We start from the raw sequence: 16,861 nt of genomic DNA, 5'->3' as shown, positions 1-16,861 counted from the left end.
AATCTTAAAATTCACTTAAGCTTAAGAGATCATTATAAATCAAATAATCATCATAAATAAATTAGTATTATTTATGTATTATAAAATTTTAAATTTAAATTATTATTATATATCATAAAATTATAATAATCCTATTATGAAATAATTTAAAACATGAATTAAAACTGGCTTGAAAAAAAATAGAGGATCCTACCACTTCTTGATAATCCTCTCCTTGATCCTTCTACTGCTAGATTTATGTGATTATATGAGGAATAAGGGAGAAGGAGCATCTTTTATATAGGAGAAGTTGAGCTCTCCCCGAAAGATAAGTAATAATTTAAAATATATTTTTTTAATTTACTTTCACATAAAAAAATAAAAATATAATAATTATTTTTATGTTTCACACCCAAAAATAGAATTTGAACTATTTACTTTCTAAAAATTACATCACTCATTAGGAAATAAATCAATTATAATTTAATTGATTGGTAAAATTTTTAACTTGTTCACATGATTAGAAAATTATTTTTTAATCATTTCCTTAACCTATTACACAAACAAAGAAATTAATAATTTAAATAAAGTAATATATTATTTATTATTTATAATTTGAATAAAGAAGTCACTACCCATACACACTCACACACACACTATGTATATATATATATATATATATAATGATTTATAATGGTCCCTTAAGCTTAAATGAATTTCAAGATTGATTTAATTATTAAAATTCTTATTTTTGGATTAACATAATAGTTATAATTTATTTAATTAAATATATCTATGTTTAAAAAATTATGTGAGAATTTTTATAATTTAATTAGTTTTAAATTTAAGACTCTGAATCTAAATGATTTAATTGATAGATTTGAGTTACTCTTTAATAAATAAAAAAATATTAAAATCTAATTTAATAAAAGTGGTCAAAATTGAGGTTTGACCTAATTTAAGTTGATTGGCCAAATCACTCCGTATAGTTGAGTACGACCTAACATATGTGGTCAAACATAACCTAGCGGTCAAGTATAATTCAACCCATATTATTAGGCATATCCTAAACTAGTTGGCAAGGTATGGTTCGACCCATATAGCCAAGCATGATCTAATTCATGTAGCCAAGTATAACTCAACTCATGTGATTAGACATGACCCAGTGCATATGGTTAAGTATAGTCCAACATATATGGTTAGGCATGATGTAACTCATATGATTAGGTATGACCCAACCTATATAGTTATGTACGATGTAACCCACGTAGTAGTAAGTATGACACAATTATGTGATCAAGTATAACCTAACTCAATTGACCAAGCATAGTCCAACTCATGTGGCTAGATGTGACCCAGCTTATATGGTTAGACATAGTCCAACCCATATGTCTAAGCATGACCTAACTCATGAAAAGTGTGGCCTAGTTTAGTATTAAGGTTTACCTAACTCGTGAGTGAGGCTTAGCCTAACTTGTGAAGTTAGGCTCGCCTAACTATGCGACTGACGTTAGACACATCATCGTCTCTCTTTCTAGTCCATTGTACCTCAACCCAACTTATTACCTATGACAGGCATATGCGGTGCACGTGACACGTCCAAGAGTTAGGTGGGTCAATTCAGTTTAGGCTAGCAGTATACGACGTAATCCAATTTCCTATCTTTTTATTGGTTTGACATCGTTAATTGATTGAATCATATAGGTTTGATCGACTCAAGTCGGTTTAGGGTGATTCTAAGCCAATTTAACTAGTTCAAATCTATATGACCTAATTAAAATTAATCAAATATAAATTAGACCAATTAGGATGATTATTCTATAAGGATTTGAGAATAGTTCTACTAGGTTCTAATTGAATTGAACTTGAGTCAAGTCAATTGGGTTATTCTAATTAAAGTTTTGGATGATCTTGAAAGTTTTATTTGAATGTATCATTTAGAAATGATTATTGATTTTTTATAATTTTAATATTAATATGATTGTTACTATATAGTAACGTGACTATGTTAATAGTCCATATTAGATGTGCAATCAATAAAAGGAGTTATGAGCACATCATCAATAAAAGGAGCTACTAATGAACATAATTTAGCAGATCATACATTAATTATGATTTCTCGTAATATTCTATCGTACTACTTTTTGGATACATGCATGAATGGATGAATAAAATAAATGATTATGGTTGGCTACTTTTTGGATACATGCATGAATGGATGAATAAAATAAATGATTATAGTTGATTATGTATCCCTACCGATAATAGGTAGGGCGATTTTTTTTTAGAATTAGCAAACTGATAACGTGATGGTTAAACGATTCCTCCATCCATTATTCGGAAGAACCTATCTCCACTTGGGTAAGTGAGAAATATTGCTCCATCCACTGTTGGAGAAATCCATCATGTAGAATATGCATTTCCATCCACTATTGGGAGAGTACACCATCGAGTGCGTGTGATGTATGTCTTTGTTATCTAACTATTATATATATTATTGAGATGTGTTGTACCTTAATGATTTTATTTTTTACATGAATTTAATAATGAATTGATATATTACCATTTTATATTAACTTGTTAATATTTATATATCTTACGAATATTAAAGATTATATATGTTTTATATTTACTTTTAAGGAAGCAAATATGCGGCTAAGGTGAAAGAGACTTCTTTTTTGTCACATGTGACTCTATTAAGAATTTTTTTTATTTAAAAATATTTATTATTATAAAGACAGATTTAAATGCAGAGATTAAAAATATATCTTCTATAAATTATGGATAATAAAATAATAATTTATTTTTATATAAAATGGGATGTGCGATCAAATGATATAATAATTGACTCATTAACTTTATTTTACCTAAATTATTGATCAAAATATTTTATACTGAAGTTAATAATAATACATTTATCAAACCCGAATCTTAATTTTGCAAACTAATCAAGATAGAATATTAGGCTACATTTTCTTTTAGAACATATTACTATGCAAACTGCATTTAAAATAAGTAGATGTACATTTCATGTATATCTATGTCCGTATGCATGGGAAAACAAATCATAATATTTAACGACACATCAGTCATAGGCAAACGAAGGCTTTTCGTTGCCTAGTAATAATAAGTTCCTGACTATACAGGCACATCTTCATTCAATTCAAATAGTACATCAATCAAAGGACACCCATTTTAATCTGATCGTTTTCTTTTCTTTCGTTAGATCCATTAACTTCCAAGTTTCATTCTTCTCAATTAACTTGATTTCATCATTCATTACTTTTCTTTGTTCCTCTTTTTCAACTACTTCCTCAAAGGTTGTTGGATCTGAAATAAACAAAGCAAATATTGAGTTATAAATTTCTACCGGTGATCAAAAATTTCTTAGAGGGATTTCATTTGAGGAATCCGAATTTGAACTACTATTGGGTGAGGTTGATAATGAACTTGTTGGAGGCAGGATCTGTCACTTGATTCTGCGGAGTATCTAATTCTGCTGGAATCTGCATTTGTGTTTCACCTTTATTGGTCTCCCAATTCCAACTTGTCCTTTCATCAAACATAACATTTCTGTTAATAATAACTTTGCCACTAATAGGGTTATATAGTCGATATGCTTTCGATCGTAAAGAATAACCAATTAAAATGTATTTTTCAGATTTTTCATCAAGCTTGTGATGATCTTGTGAATTCACCAAAGCATAAGCAATATAACCAAAAATTCTTAGATGTCTAACACTTGGTTTCATACTATACCAAGTCTCAAAAGGAGTTCAATTTATAATAGCTTTTGTTGGTGAAATATTCAATAAATAAACTGTTGTTGCAACTGCTTCTGCCCAAAACTGATTTGGAAGATGTTTTCCTTTAAGCAAACTTTTTGCCATTTCAACGATAGTCCGATTCTTACGTTCAGCTACACCATTTTGCTCCGGTGTATATGGTGCTGTCAATTCTCTATGAATACCATTTTCTTCACAAAAAGAACTAAACTCATTAGATAAAAATTCACCACCTCTATCTGTCCGAAGTATCTTTATATATCTACCACTTTGTCTTTCTACAAGTGCCTTAAACTTTCGAAAATTATCAAATATTTCATATTTCAATTTCAAAAAATATACCAAACTCATGCGACTATAATCATTCGTAAACAATAAAAAATATTGACTTCCATCAAATGATTTTGTATTCATAGGTCCACGTAAGTCAGCATGAATTAATTCAAGATAATTGGATGCTCTCCATGCTTTTCCAATAGGAAATAGTTTTTTATTTTGTTTGCCATAAATACATCATTCACATACATTAAGTGTATTAATCTTGGGCAATCCGAAAATCATTCCTTTTTGACTTAACAACCTTAAAAATTTAATGTTAAGGTGTCCATATCTTAAATGTCATAAATTAGACTCATTTTTTGAGTTGTGATAAGCGCATGCCTTTCAATATTTGACACATCAAGTGGAAACATCTTGGTTTGTGTCATGCAAACATTTACTATAATCAAATCAGATTTTTTATCTCTAATAGTGCATGAACCATCATCAAATATTACTGAATATCCATCATCTACTAATTGTCCAATACTTAACAAGTTATGTGATAAAGTAGGAACAAAGAAAACATTATCAAGGTATTTTACTTTCCCTTGATTTGTCTTCACCTCAATTGTTCCTTTCCCTTCCACTTGGATTTGCTTGTTATCTCCAAGTCTAACATTCAACTTGTGAGTCTCATCAATATCTCTAAATATTGATTTTATGCCTACCATATGATTACAATATCTACTGTCCAGAAACCAAATATCATTTAAGATATTATGAAATTGTGAATGACTCATAAACAACTTACAATTTTCTTCATTTTTCTCCACATAGCTTGTTTGCTTTTCTCTTTTCCAACAATCTATCTTTATATGATCAAACTTTTTATAATAGTGACATTGAATTATACTTTTGTAATTTTTTTTATCATAATTTGATTGCTCTTGTTTACAATCAAATCCTGCCTGATATTTCGTGAAATGCCAATGGTTCTAAATTTCTTAGTGGAATAAAGCTCGGGAAAGCTCATCCTAATCTGGATTACCTAGCAGATTAATTTTAATCAGCTGATCCAACAAACTATATATGTTTAAAGTTTAGTAACCACATTATCGTCATATGATATAGGTTGGTAAACCCAAAATGGATTAGGTCCAATGAATCACCTCTGCTCAACCAAACCGATGTTTAAATTCACGATAAAAAATTTTCAGCATCAAGTATGACAAACATAATCCAAGGGCTTCACATATATATATATATATATATATATATATATATATATATATATATATATATATATATATATATATATATATATATATATATATATATATATATATATATATATATATATAATCAATTTCTGAAACGTTTATCTCGTTGTATTCTCCCTTTAGATTTGAGTAGACGATGGTTGAAAACATTTTCCCACTTTTGTTGTAAAAGTTAATTTTCTTTGACCACAGCTGATTTGTTCCGTGTTGCGAGTGTGAGATGTTGTGAGCCACTTAATCTCGGACAATTTATGAAAAAAGTTTATAGTAATAAGTTTTTTTATTGATTGATGCTCATATATTTGATTTTTAATAAAAATATATCACTTGTTTCAACAATCGATCCATGGGTCAATTCGATCCAAATCAAATCGATTTAGATCGGATCCTTTTGAATCAAGTCAAATCCAAATCCATAAGTTCAGTGTTGGAAAAGTTTAGTATAAGTTATCCTAAGCCAATTACAATTTTAGTCCTCTGAAAGAGCTTTATTCTTTGTTTGGTAAAGAATGCAAATAGCCCTATGAAATGGGTTCTTGTATTCCAACTCATTTGGATTTGACTTTTTTGACTGGATTGTTCTAACCCTTAATCTCTTATCGCATGCAGCTTTAAGATAAACTATGATTCTCCATAATGTACAACAGGTAGCAACATCCTAAGATGTCCCAAAATTACTTTATCAACTTGAGAAGCATCTTATGTTTTTCAGGTATCACACAGCTTTTCTATTGATTACATTGCATGGAAGTTCAAGTTCAAGTAATTACGCAAATGCCTATTATTTTAGATGTCAGCCACTTGCAAATTCCTCACATGAGACTACAATAGCAGCTGAGTCGTAATACTGTACACAGAGATTTATATAATTGGACTAATTGGACTAATCTAAGGCAAAAAAAGGAACAGAAAGAAAGGGAAGAAGACTCTTGTAGTCTAGCAGTGTTCTCATCTCAGGTTAGATCAAATCTACAGTAGACTCTTGCTGTGATTACTTGGGGAGGTTTTAGATATCGTGGATAGTGACATGATCCTTGTATCCCACTTCTCTTGTGATTGTTGCTAGGGTTTAGGGCAAGAGATTGAAATTTTTATATTCATTATTCTCATAGTGGATTATCTCTAGTTTGTCCCGTGATTTTTACCCTTCACATTGAAGGGGTTTTTCACGTATATCTTGGTGTTCTATTTGATTGTGGTTTCATTTAATTCCACTGCATATTATGATCTTCTAGTATTTATTTATATATAAAGATTATTCTTGTTTATATCCGCATCAGGCTGTTGAACATTACATCATCCACCGTCGGTTGACTCGAATGCGAGTTCCGAGTTCGTAATATTCTTCTTCATTCGTCTAAGCTCCTTGCATACGAAATGAATGAGCACGGGTGACATTATTATTTTGCGGGGATCCACTGAACCCCCCATTTGTGCTCCTGGGCGCCTGCGCCACGACCACGTTCGTTAGCATGTGGATGTAGAACACGACGGCAACGGTGATGATGATACCCACCAGCTCCTTGCATATGAAATGAATGAGCACAAGTGACATTATTGTTTTGCGGGGATCCACTGAACCCCACACTTGTGCTCCTGGGCGTCTGCGCCACGACCACGTTCGTTAGTGTTGCGGTAAACAACTTTGAGAGCCGTGGCCTCGAGGCCGACGCGGCTCAGTTCGGGTCTGGACGTCGGGGATCTCTCCGGGGCGTGCCTCGAGCCCGTGGGGTCGGTCCGGTGCGATGGTCCGATCGGGACGGGGTCGCCGTCTCCTCCGGGCAGGGGCTCGTCATCCGCGCGGCCGGCGGGGACCCTCGGCTTCGCACCTGCACAAAGGTCTGGTCGGGAAGCTCGACTCGACCCCTCCGACGATCAAGTTAGCAGAAGATGTGGAGGGGGTTTCAGGAGAAGAAGTGTTTTTAGTGTCTGTCCCCTTTTCCCCCTCCCCCCCCGCTTCCTTCAGAATGCGAGGGTATTTATAGGGAAGCTTACTGTTGTTTGATGTGCTCGCCTGTAGGAGGCAGGCTGATAGCGTCTAACATGGGGGTTGGCGTGAAGTGTAGAACCGCGCCTGAGTAGGCGTTAATATGCCTCGGCCGGTGTTCTGGTTTGGTTGACCGAGGGCAATCGCGCTGATCGAGGCGTGAGGCGTTGGCTGACGTCAACCGAGTCTTATCATAATTACTATCCTCATCATATTCCCCCCCGGAAAGAAGCTATGCGTCGGACGTTGTAACGGGAGTCCGAGGCATGGCTTTAGCTTTTAGACGGGCTGGCCGCGCAGGCACGGTCTCGGGGAGCATGGAACTGAGGAGCCGAGGAGCACGACGCGGGCGGGCTGGCCGCGCAGGTGTGTCTCGGGGTATGGGGCCGAGGGGCCGAGGAGCACGACGCAGGCGGGCAAGCCGCGCAGGTGTGTCTCGGGGGCATGAAGCCGAGGAACACGACGTAGGCGAGCTGGCCGCGCAGGTGTGTCTCAGGGAGCATGGGGTCGAGGAGCATGACGCAGGCGGGCAGGCCGCGCAGGTGTGGTCTCGGGCATCATGCGGCCGAGGAGCACGACGCAGGCAGGTTGGCTGCGCAGGTGTGTCTCGGGGCATGGAGTCGAGGAGCACGACGCAGGCGGGCAGGCCACGCAGGTGTGGCTCGAGGCATGGGGCCGAGGAGCCGAGGAGTCGAGGAGCACGACGCGGGCGGGCTGGCCGCGCAGGTGTGTCTCGGGGAGCATAGGGCCAAGGAATACGACGCAGACGGGCAAGCCGCGTAGGTGTGTCTCGGGTCAAGGGGCCGAGGAGCCGAGGAACATGACACAGGCGGGCTGGCCACGCAGGTGTGTCTCGGGGAGCATGGTGTCGAGGAACATGACACAGGCGGGCTGGCCACGCAGGTGTGTCTCGGGGAGCATGGTGTCGAGGAGCACGACGCAGGCGGGCTGGCCGTGCAGGTGTGTCTCGGGAACATGAAGCCGAGGAGCACGACGCAGGCGGGCTGGCCGCGCAGGTGTGTCTCGGGGAGCATGGGGCCGAGGAGCACGACGCAGGCGGGCAGACCGTGCAGGCATGGTCTCGAGCGTCATGCGACCGAGTAGCACGACACAGGCGGGCAGACCGCGCAGGCGTGGTCTCGAGCGCCATATGGCCGAGTAGCACGACGTAGGCGGGTAGACCGCGCAGGCGTGGTCTCGGGCATCATGCGACCGAGTAGCACGACGCAGGCGGGCAGACCGTGCAGGCATGGTCTCAAGCATCATGCGGCCGAGTAGCACGACACAGACGGGCAGACCGCGCAGGCGTGGTCTCGAGCGCCATATGGCCGAGTAGCACGACGTAGGCGGGTAGACCGCGCAGGTGTGGTCTCGGGCATCATGCGACCGAGTAGCACGACGCAGGCGAGTAGACCGCGCAGGCGTGGTCTCGGGCTAAGAGGCCGCCCTGAGGGGGGCTCGGGAGTTTACGACCGGGGGATGTGGCTCGGGCCGAGGGACACGACTCAGGCGGGCAGGTCGCGCTGAGGTGAGCTCGGGCAGTCTGCGACCGAGCCGTGTAGATTCAGAAGGGTCTTTGCACATCAGGGCATCAGAGGTTTCATATAGCGCCATTTGGGCGCGAAAAGCAGCTACATGATCCGCTGGGTCAGTGGAACCATGGTAAGCGTCCAGAGAGGGGAGCTGGAAGTCCGGGGAGACTGTCAAGTCCTGTATCTCGGGTGAGAAGGGAGACCCTTGGTGTGCGTTCTCCCCGGGCTCTCCCTTGGACCTGCGAACCTCTTCCTGCACCTTGTCGAGTCACTGGCTGACGAAGCGCAACTAGGCCCGCAGGGAGTCCGAAGAGAGCACCTCAGGTTCCGGGCGGCCGCTCGGGTTTGTCATCACTGGATCCCCGAGCGGGGCCGATCGGACCCGAGGCGAAGTGGGGGGTTCCGGTGGTGTCAAGTGGGCCCGAAAGGGCGCCTTGCATTGTCGTAGTGGTTCGATCGCGGGTGGGTGAGCCGGACGAGAAACGAGCGGGATAATGGTTTGCACCATTTCCATCAGAGCTCGGACTTGACGGGCGAGGTCCTGAAAGGCCTCGGGTGACACGGGCGTTGAGTCGGCTGGGGCGCCGTCGGGCGGCGACAAGCCCGGGTCGTTGAATATTCGCCAATATTGTTTGGAGGTCATGGCGAGGTGTTCGTCACGATGGTCTCCGTGCGAGGGATGTTCCCCCGAGGCTTCGGTCGGGTGTGACCTCTCAGCCGTGGGCTCATCTAAGCCGCTCGGGTGATCACCCGACATTTCGGGTCCTCCTTCTAGTGCCAATCTGTTGCGGTAAACAACTTTGATAGCCGTGGCCTCGGGGCCGACGTGGCTCGGTTCGGGTCCGGACGTCGGGGATCTCTCCGGGGCGTGCCTCGAGCCCGCGGGGTCGGTCCGGTGCAATGGTCCGATCGGGACGGGGTCGACCCCGTCTCCTACGAGCAAGGGCTCGTCGTCCGCGCGGCCGGTGGGGACCCTCGGTTTCGCACCTGCACAAAGGTCGGGTCGGGAAGCTCGACCCGACCCCTCCGACGTTCAAGTTAGCAGAAAATGTGGAGGGGGTTTCAGGAGAAGAAGTGTTTTTAGTGTCTGTCCCCTTTTTTCCCCCCTCGCTTCCTTCAGAATGCGAGGGTATTTATAAGGAAGCTTACTGTTGTTTGATGTGCCCGCCTGCAGGAGGCAGGCTGATAGCGTCTGACATGGGGGTTGGCATGACGTGTAGAACCGCGCCTGAGTAGGCGTTAATGTACCTCGGCTGGTGTTCTGGTTCGGTTGATCGTGGGCAATCGCGCTGATCGAGGCATGAGGCGTCGGCTGACGTCAATCGAGTCTTATCATAATTACTATCCTCATCAGTTAGCATATGGATGCAGAACACGGCGACGGCAGTGATGATGATGCCGGTGGGCATCGGCGTCCTGCAGTGGCTCCCGGAAGGAGACGCCGCGGTAAACCCCGCCGTGAACCAGTTCCGCAAGCCGGTGATACCGGGAGTGATTTACTACGCGGCCATAAGATGGATCAGAACGCTGACAGGCACAGATGTCAATCTCATAATGGTGGGGTTGTGGTGGGCGAGCTCATTCCCCGTGGAGACCCCATCAGCTTCAGCACATGGTTTCTCATTGGTTTTCCTTGGCAGTCGCCCTATGCTTTGCCCTCTTTTATCTTTCCAAGGAATCCTACACTCTTGCCCTCAGCCTCCTCGTGCCCCCTCTTCGTCGCCAACCGCAGGCACGGAAGGAGGGGGGAGTGACTCACCCTCGCGGCCAGCGATGATGATGAGGGTCGATGGGCGGGCGGGGGGCTGACGAGCAGGGTGGCCGCGTGTGAGGCCAAGCTAGGTTGCCTGCGGGGCGGAGGCGCGGCTAAGGTTGGGTAAGAATTTCTTAGAAGGACGAGGGCAGAATCATCTTTCCATTGTGGGAATTTTCAATGCTCTCCGAGAAATTTCGGGAATTCGTCCGCTAAACTTGCTTCAATGGATTTTGCTGAAAAGATCTCTTACCTTCGTTCATCTACGTACAAGTCCAATGGATTTCGCCGAAAAGATGATCTTGACAGTGTTTTCAGTAAGTGACCGAGCATTCATCAGAATCCTTCACGGAAATGGCGTAGGAACTGATACAGCTCGTCTGCATCCCTGTGCAGCTGGTGGTACTCCTGTGGATGATAAAATGATTCAGATGAGGTTGCTAGCTGGAGATCTCTCTTCCACGGACGTGGATGATGGAACAGTCGGTGTAAGCCCCCGTCATGATGAAGCAATCGAGTGTGTAACAGGAATGGTTAATCCCAATCCATTTCTTCTCCGGTACAGGTGATGATGGCTACCGTTTTGTTCATAATCACAAAGCAGAAAGCAAGAGGGGGAGAAACTTTATATTTGATCATCTCAACAGCATTATATTTCCAGGTCATGAGAAGCTGGAGAAATATCACCAGTTGACCAACTAACAATATTGTGCTAACAATTTACCATCTTTGGGCTTTTATAGTCAAGCCAAGCTCAAGTCAACTCCTCCAGAGAGCTTTAAAAAAAGAGTGCATAATAATTCTACACAAAATAATCAGCCTCAAGATCACTTTATGTAACAGGAATACAGAAAAATCACTCTGCGAACATCCATTTGTAGAAATATGTAATTACCCAACTCTACTAACCATGCGACAAGGTATCCATACCAGTAGCATATTCACAATAATCACAAACGCCATGTGTCAGATTGAGTTCTTCCCTGAGAATGAATTCCATGCATCCATTCTGGTGATCACCTTCTGATTGTTCGGTCACACAAGTTATTCATATTACAATCGTACCTATCAAAAGATATATAAAGAAACCACAATGCCATGGCAAATCACAACAATGTAACAGAAGATGACTATTTAATCCAAGTCTTGACAACTTCATTAATGCCATCAAACATATATTGTTTGACAGGACCACTATCATCTAAATTGAAAATTATCAAGGTTTGGGAGAACAAACCTCCACCAAAAAATTGTAATGAGAATCTCCCTCAACAGAACTTATTGAAATTTAAAAAAAAAAATGCCATCCAGATTTGCATCTGGTTTAGAGAAAATTGGTTTTCAATTTCATAAAATATTATGTGTATCCTTAAGCACCACCTGAACCATACTTCTTTCCAAAAAGAACGAGCTGAAGTTTGTCATAACCAGCAAGCACACCTGCACCAGCAACTGCACGGAGAATATTAGCACCTGCACCCTTGAATAATGATTTGGCTCCCTCATTCTTCAGGATCTGGGAGAAAGCATCTAAAGAGCTCTTGTACTTGACAGCTTCTCCAGATGTCATCATCATTCTTCTCCTAACAGTATCAATGGGATAAGATGCAAGTCCAGCACCATTTGTGATCAACCAACCCAAGGCAAAGCTTGCGAAGAAACTATCCTGCATTTGCAAATAAAGGCGAATCAGTTGTCAGCAAAGATACAATTTTAAATGCAGTAGGAGGACAAACAGAAAACTAAAACTGATGGAAGATTTAAAACTGTCATTAAACTGGAATCACTTAGTTTCATGTTTTTGGAGCCATGTAATTACAACTTTCAAAATTCAAACAAAAGTTCTCCAACTGATACAGAGACAAGTTGCAATTATATCCAAAACCTTATATCCATGTTGATTACTTTCGTTAACAAAATTTAAGAACCAAAGTGCTAAAAACCAATATTTATATCTAGCACAAAATGAAACATGGGAGTTGGTAGAATATGCAGAAAGCTAGAGATACAGACCTGCAGCTTTCCTGTGAGGAGCACTGGCTTTAGAGAATCATACATTCCAAAGTAAAGACCACGATATACTATGATCCCAACACACGAAATGTTAAATCCTCTGTAAAGTCCAGCAACACCATCTGACTGCAATGTCTTCCGGTACACATCAACAAGGCCATTGAATTGCCTTTCACCACCCGTCTTTGCTGCCTTTGCATCATTTGCCAAACGAGTACGAGCATAGTCCAAAGAATACACAAAAAGCAGAGAAGAAGCACCGGCTGCACCACCTGAAGCAAGGTTGCCTGCAAACCATTTCCAGTACCCATCTTTGTCTTTCTTGAAGTTAAACATTCTCTTGAAGTAGTCCTTAAATGCAAAGTTCAAAGCCTGCCAGTAATAGTCTTTGTAAGTACAATTATTAACATGACAAAATGCAAAGATTAGTACACAATCTGTATGTTATTTCAAAGAGTAACAAAATCAATGATGACACAAATTTGCTTTTCCCATAGCTCAAAGTATTTTGCTGAATCTCCAGACTTATGTTTTCTAATGAAGTTGAATAGCAAAAAAAGGAATTAAACTAATATATAAAAAGATTTAACAATCTCAAACAGTGACACTAAGAAAGAAAGGGAACACCTAAAAAATCAATCACATTAATGCAAATGCTTCAACTTCACTTGGTTGGTTGTGCCAAACCACTGCTAGCATATTGCTTTATCAAATGTAAATCTCAATCTACATTCAAACACCAACAATTCAGTAAAACACAGAAAGGACACATGAAATGCACTGCCAGAAGAGCTTCACCATGGAGCTCAAGGTTAAATTACATATTAAATCTACAGGCTACATGACAAATCTAAAGAAATGATGTGTGCCCAAAGCTCCAACAGTTAATAACCTGTAAACTTGCAAAAATAAGAAGGCACAGAATTGAACTTGACTTAAACCTAGAGAATGTAAACCATTTAGATCATGCTTAATGACACTAGTAGTCTATACATCATGCTTTCTGAGGAACTCCCCCCTGCTGAATTAAAAGAACATGATATGACAGCACCAACACACAGAACTTACCTGAGTGGGAAAATAACGAATGACATTAGCTGTATTCCCTCTCCATAGAGATCCAACACCCTCATCTCTGATTGTTCGGGCAAAGCAATCAGTAATTCCTTTGTAAGGTTCAGAGAGACGACCAGTCTTGATCATCTCATCTTGGTTCTGGATCAGTAGTTTCACACGTTCAATTGGAGCAGCAGCAGTCTTGGAAACCGCAGCAGAAACTCCACCCATAAGGAAGTCTATAGCAAAGCTTGCAAAACCTTTTTCGGCAGGAGCATTGGCAAAAACAGGTGAGACAGATGTTACAGTGAGTATTCCACAGTTAGCACTGCAGAACTGCATGTATGGTTTCTGAAAATCCTGATTAATAAAGTTTCCTGTTGTAATGCGCCTCTCATACAAAGAGGGGCCATAGAAGCTGCGATTCCGAGCATGTAGATCTTGTGAAAAGTAGGATCTAAGATGGAACTGGCCTGCAACCTTCTGGCTCACTGTTGGGTGGTTAACCTGATCTGCCATTACTTCCTAAAAGAATATAGAGAAGAATCTATTAGTTCAGAGGAACATTTTTCAAGATTCAAATAATTTGTTATTCCAGAAGTCTAATCATAAAAACACAACATGAACAACCAACTCAGTTAAATAGGAAGAACAATTCAGAATTATTAATGTCTGGTTTGCTGGTGGAATTAATATGAATAAGTGAACAACATTGCCATGAGATCAAATAAATATAAAAATGAAGAACTGTCATCTGTGAATAACTAAATGTCTCCCCTATTTGATCTAGATTAAGACAAAAAGTAGACCAGACCTGTGAATCACAAAATAAACAGTAACCTGTTGTTACTCCACCAGTCAACTAACTGAAAGAATGAATTGGCTAGTTGAAAAACATAGCTAAGGCAGCTTTTTTCCACATTGCTACCGCAACTTCAGTGTTACTCAATTAGGGTTATGGTTTTAGTTTTTTATTTCTGCTTTGTGTTCCCTTGAGAACTCCAATGTGTCAGTGGATATCCTGCTGAACGCATCTTTCATCATTGATGATGCCAGAGAGGTTGCCTCAACCAAGAACCCCTGGATTGTAAATAATCCTCATAGCAGATGGCCAAACTTTTTCTATGTTAATGAGATGAGGAATTTTCAACTTATGGCTGATCTTATTAGAGAGGGATCCTGGGATATGCATTTCCTTTAATCTGTTCCACTCCACCTTAGTTGACAGAATCCAAAGGATTCACATTACTCTTACATCCTATAATTATAAACGGGCCTGGACTCCACAAACTTTAGGGATTACCATATCTAAAGACCTATCAGTTTTTACAAGAGAGGCAGAGTAATGAAACTAGCAGGTGGGAGGAATGGAAGGCAATGTGAAGCTCAAATGCACTGCACAAAGGTTCTTTTGTGGAAACTCTTTTAAAGAAGGTTGTCAACTTCCAAGCAATCCTCAAAGGTTCTTCGCTGCTATCCTAACAACTTCCCAGACGGATTTCACCGATCATATTTATTTTCAGTTTAGGGAAGGGTGGCTACAGGGAGATTGGCATAAGAGGGTTTTTCCCTGGACAAGGAGTCTTCAAGCATAATCAGGGCTATTATTGTAAATTCCCTGTGGTTGATTTGGAAAGACAGGAATAATAGTCTCCCACCTAGTGTCATCTGGTACATATCCAAGTTTTCTCTTACAAAAAAGACAGACTGTGCAATCTCAGAGTCCAAGGCTAATAATGTATTACAATCCATCAAATATGCCCAATTACAGGGCTATTCCTTGTTTAGATTGTCAAGGCTCAGTTTCCTCTAATCTTGAACATGCAGGTTCAGGCTGTGGTACAGAAAGCACAAGGGCTGATAGTTGCTACTGATTGTGCAATGCACATCGCTTCTGATGCCCTACAAAGGGAGTGCTGAAGCACTTGGGAGGGAGGGATTTCAGAGGGTGAAGCAGGAAGGATTAAGAGGTCTGGGTGCGCATTGATGTTTTAAAGATTGTCCAGATTTTCAACAAGAGTTCCAAAATCCCATGGCACATTGATGTGGATAAAGTATAGATACAGATCCAGAATTAAAAGGAAAATCCTACGACAATTAGGATTGGCTAGATAAACGTTGATCATACAGCCTACAGAGTGAAACGACTAAGCCGAGATCCGAAAACCAAAATCAAACCCTAGAAATCCACCAGCCCAGAAGGGCTCCCGAGAGGCAAAACCTGATTAAAGAATCAGATCATGAGGGCGAGAACTCATTCAGAAAGGAAAACGAAGATCTTAAACGTGAGATCTTTCCTTCCATCAGATCAATCGATTTTAAGACCAGGAAACATCAAACCAAAATCCTGCAAGTATGATCCTAAAGCTAAAATCTGTAGATATCAAATACCCATCTTTCGGATATGCACAAATGTGTCAGATCCGGCAGGAATGGACCAAAAAACAAGCGCAGAAGGACAACAAGTGAAAAACTCGCTGCTTTTCCCACTCGATTGCTGAATTAAAAATCACGAACCATTCATCTGCCGTAAAGCAGAAAAAGGAAGAAGCAAACCACATCGAAACGCCGCAATGATCACCAATCCGAGAAGATCGATGACCAACTACCATAACCATTCGAACGGTACTAATCGAGAAGCAAGAAACCGAGGAGAGATCAAGGATTTACCGTCGTTGGGAAGCGTGATCGATCTCGCTTTCTCGCTCTTCTTCCGTAGCGCTCTACGACTCCCACTTTATAGGAGGCAAAAGAGAATTATGCGGGGCTAACTCGAGAGGTGGGAACGAAAAGGTTGACTCACGCATAAAATTTTATATGCGATACGAATCGTCACCGTATGTATCTGCACGTGGATGGCGAGTAACGGTCAAATCTTGCAACAACTGACAATTTGTCTACGAACATCTATTTTGACTTCGCTTTTAGAATTTTGTTTCCAAATATACCCCCAACCATCCTGTTATTTCCAGGTAGACCTGACATGGTTAATGATGGGCTTTAAGTGGGCTTCCTTCACTCAGTCGGTTCAGTGGGCTTACCAGTTGGATAAGGGGAGATGGAGTAGAGGAGGCCGCGGTCGGCGCCGACGAGGAAGCTGGAGACGAGGAGGGCGCCCGCGACGAGGGCTGCCACCGCGGCCGCCGCGAACAGGGGCTTCTGAGGGAACGCCCGCATCGCTTCCCCTCGGCGATGGATGTTCACGGAGAAAGCAA

General features: G+C 41.4%; 1 protein-coding gene and 1 long non-coding RNA gene across 2 annotated transcripts; one reads left to right on the top strand and one right to left on the bottom strand.

Moving 5' to 3' along the window:
* Nucleotides 1–10,165: 10,165 nt before the first annotated feature.
* Nucleotides 10,166–11,207, top strand: LOC135619887 (uncharacterized). Its single transcript, XR_010489522.1, has 2 exons — nucleotides 10,166–10,894; nucleotides 10,974–11,207. It is a non-coding gene; the product is annotated as an uncharacterized LOC135619887 (long non-coding RNA).
* Nucleotides 11,208–11,694: 487 nt separating this feature from the next.
* Nucleotides 11,695–16,449, bottom strand: LOC135619886 (ADP,ATP carrier protein 1, mitochondrial-like). Its single transcript, XM_065122344.1, has 4 exons — nucleotides 16,317–16,449; nucleotides 13,659–14,171; nucleotides 12,591–12,962; nucleotides 11,695–12,243 (listed from the first exon to the last, which is right to left on the bottom strand). The coding sequence occupies exons 2-4, from the start codon at nucleotides 14,163–14,165 to the stop codon at nucleotides 11,947–11,949; spliced, it is 1,176 nt and encodes a 391-aa protein (XP_064978416.1). The 5' UTR covers nucleotides 14,166–14,171; nucleotides 16,317–16,449; the 3' UTR covers nucleotides 11,695–11,946.
* Between the last annotated feature and the right edge of the window lie 412 nt (nucleotides 16,450–16,861).

This window comes from Musa acuminata, chromosome BXJ2-8 (assembly GCF_036884655.1).
Source record: "Musa acuminata AAA Group cultivar baxijiao chromosome BXJ2-8, Cavendish_Baxijiao_AAA, whole genome shotgun sequence".
In the NCBI taxonomy this organism is placed as follows: domain Eukaryota; kingdom Viridiplantae; phylum Streptophyta; class Magnoliopsida; order Zingiberales; family Musaceae; genus Musa; species Musa acuminata.
This window is presented reverse-complemented; position numbering and strand designations above follow the sequence as displayed.

Excerpts from the sequence above, each read along its gene's own strand:
- LOC135619886 (XM_065122344.1), bottom strand. The coding sequence starts at position 14,165 with ATGGCAGATCAGGTTAACCACCCAACAGTGAGCCAGAAGGTTGCAGGC. Across the intron at positions 12,963-13,658 it reads TTCGTTATTTTCCCACTCAG|GCTTTGAACTTTGCATTTAA; the intron begins GTAAGTTCTGTG and ends TATTACTGGCAG. Across the intron at positions 12,244-12,590 it reads TCCTCACAGGAAAGCTGCAG|GATAGTTTCTTCGCAAGCTT; the intron begins GTCTGTATCTCT and ends TTGCAAATGCAG.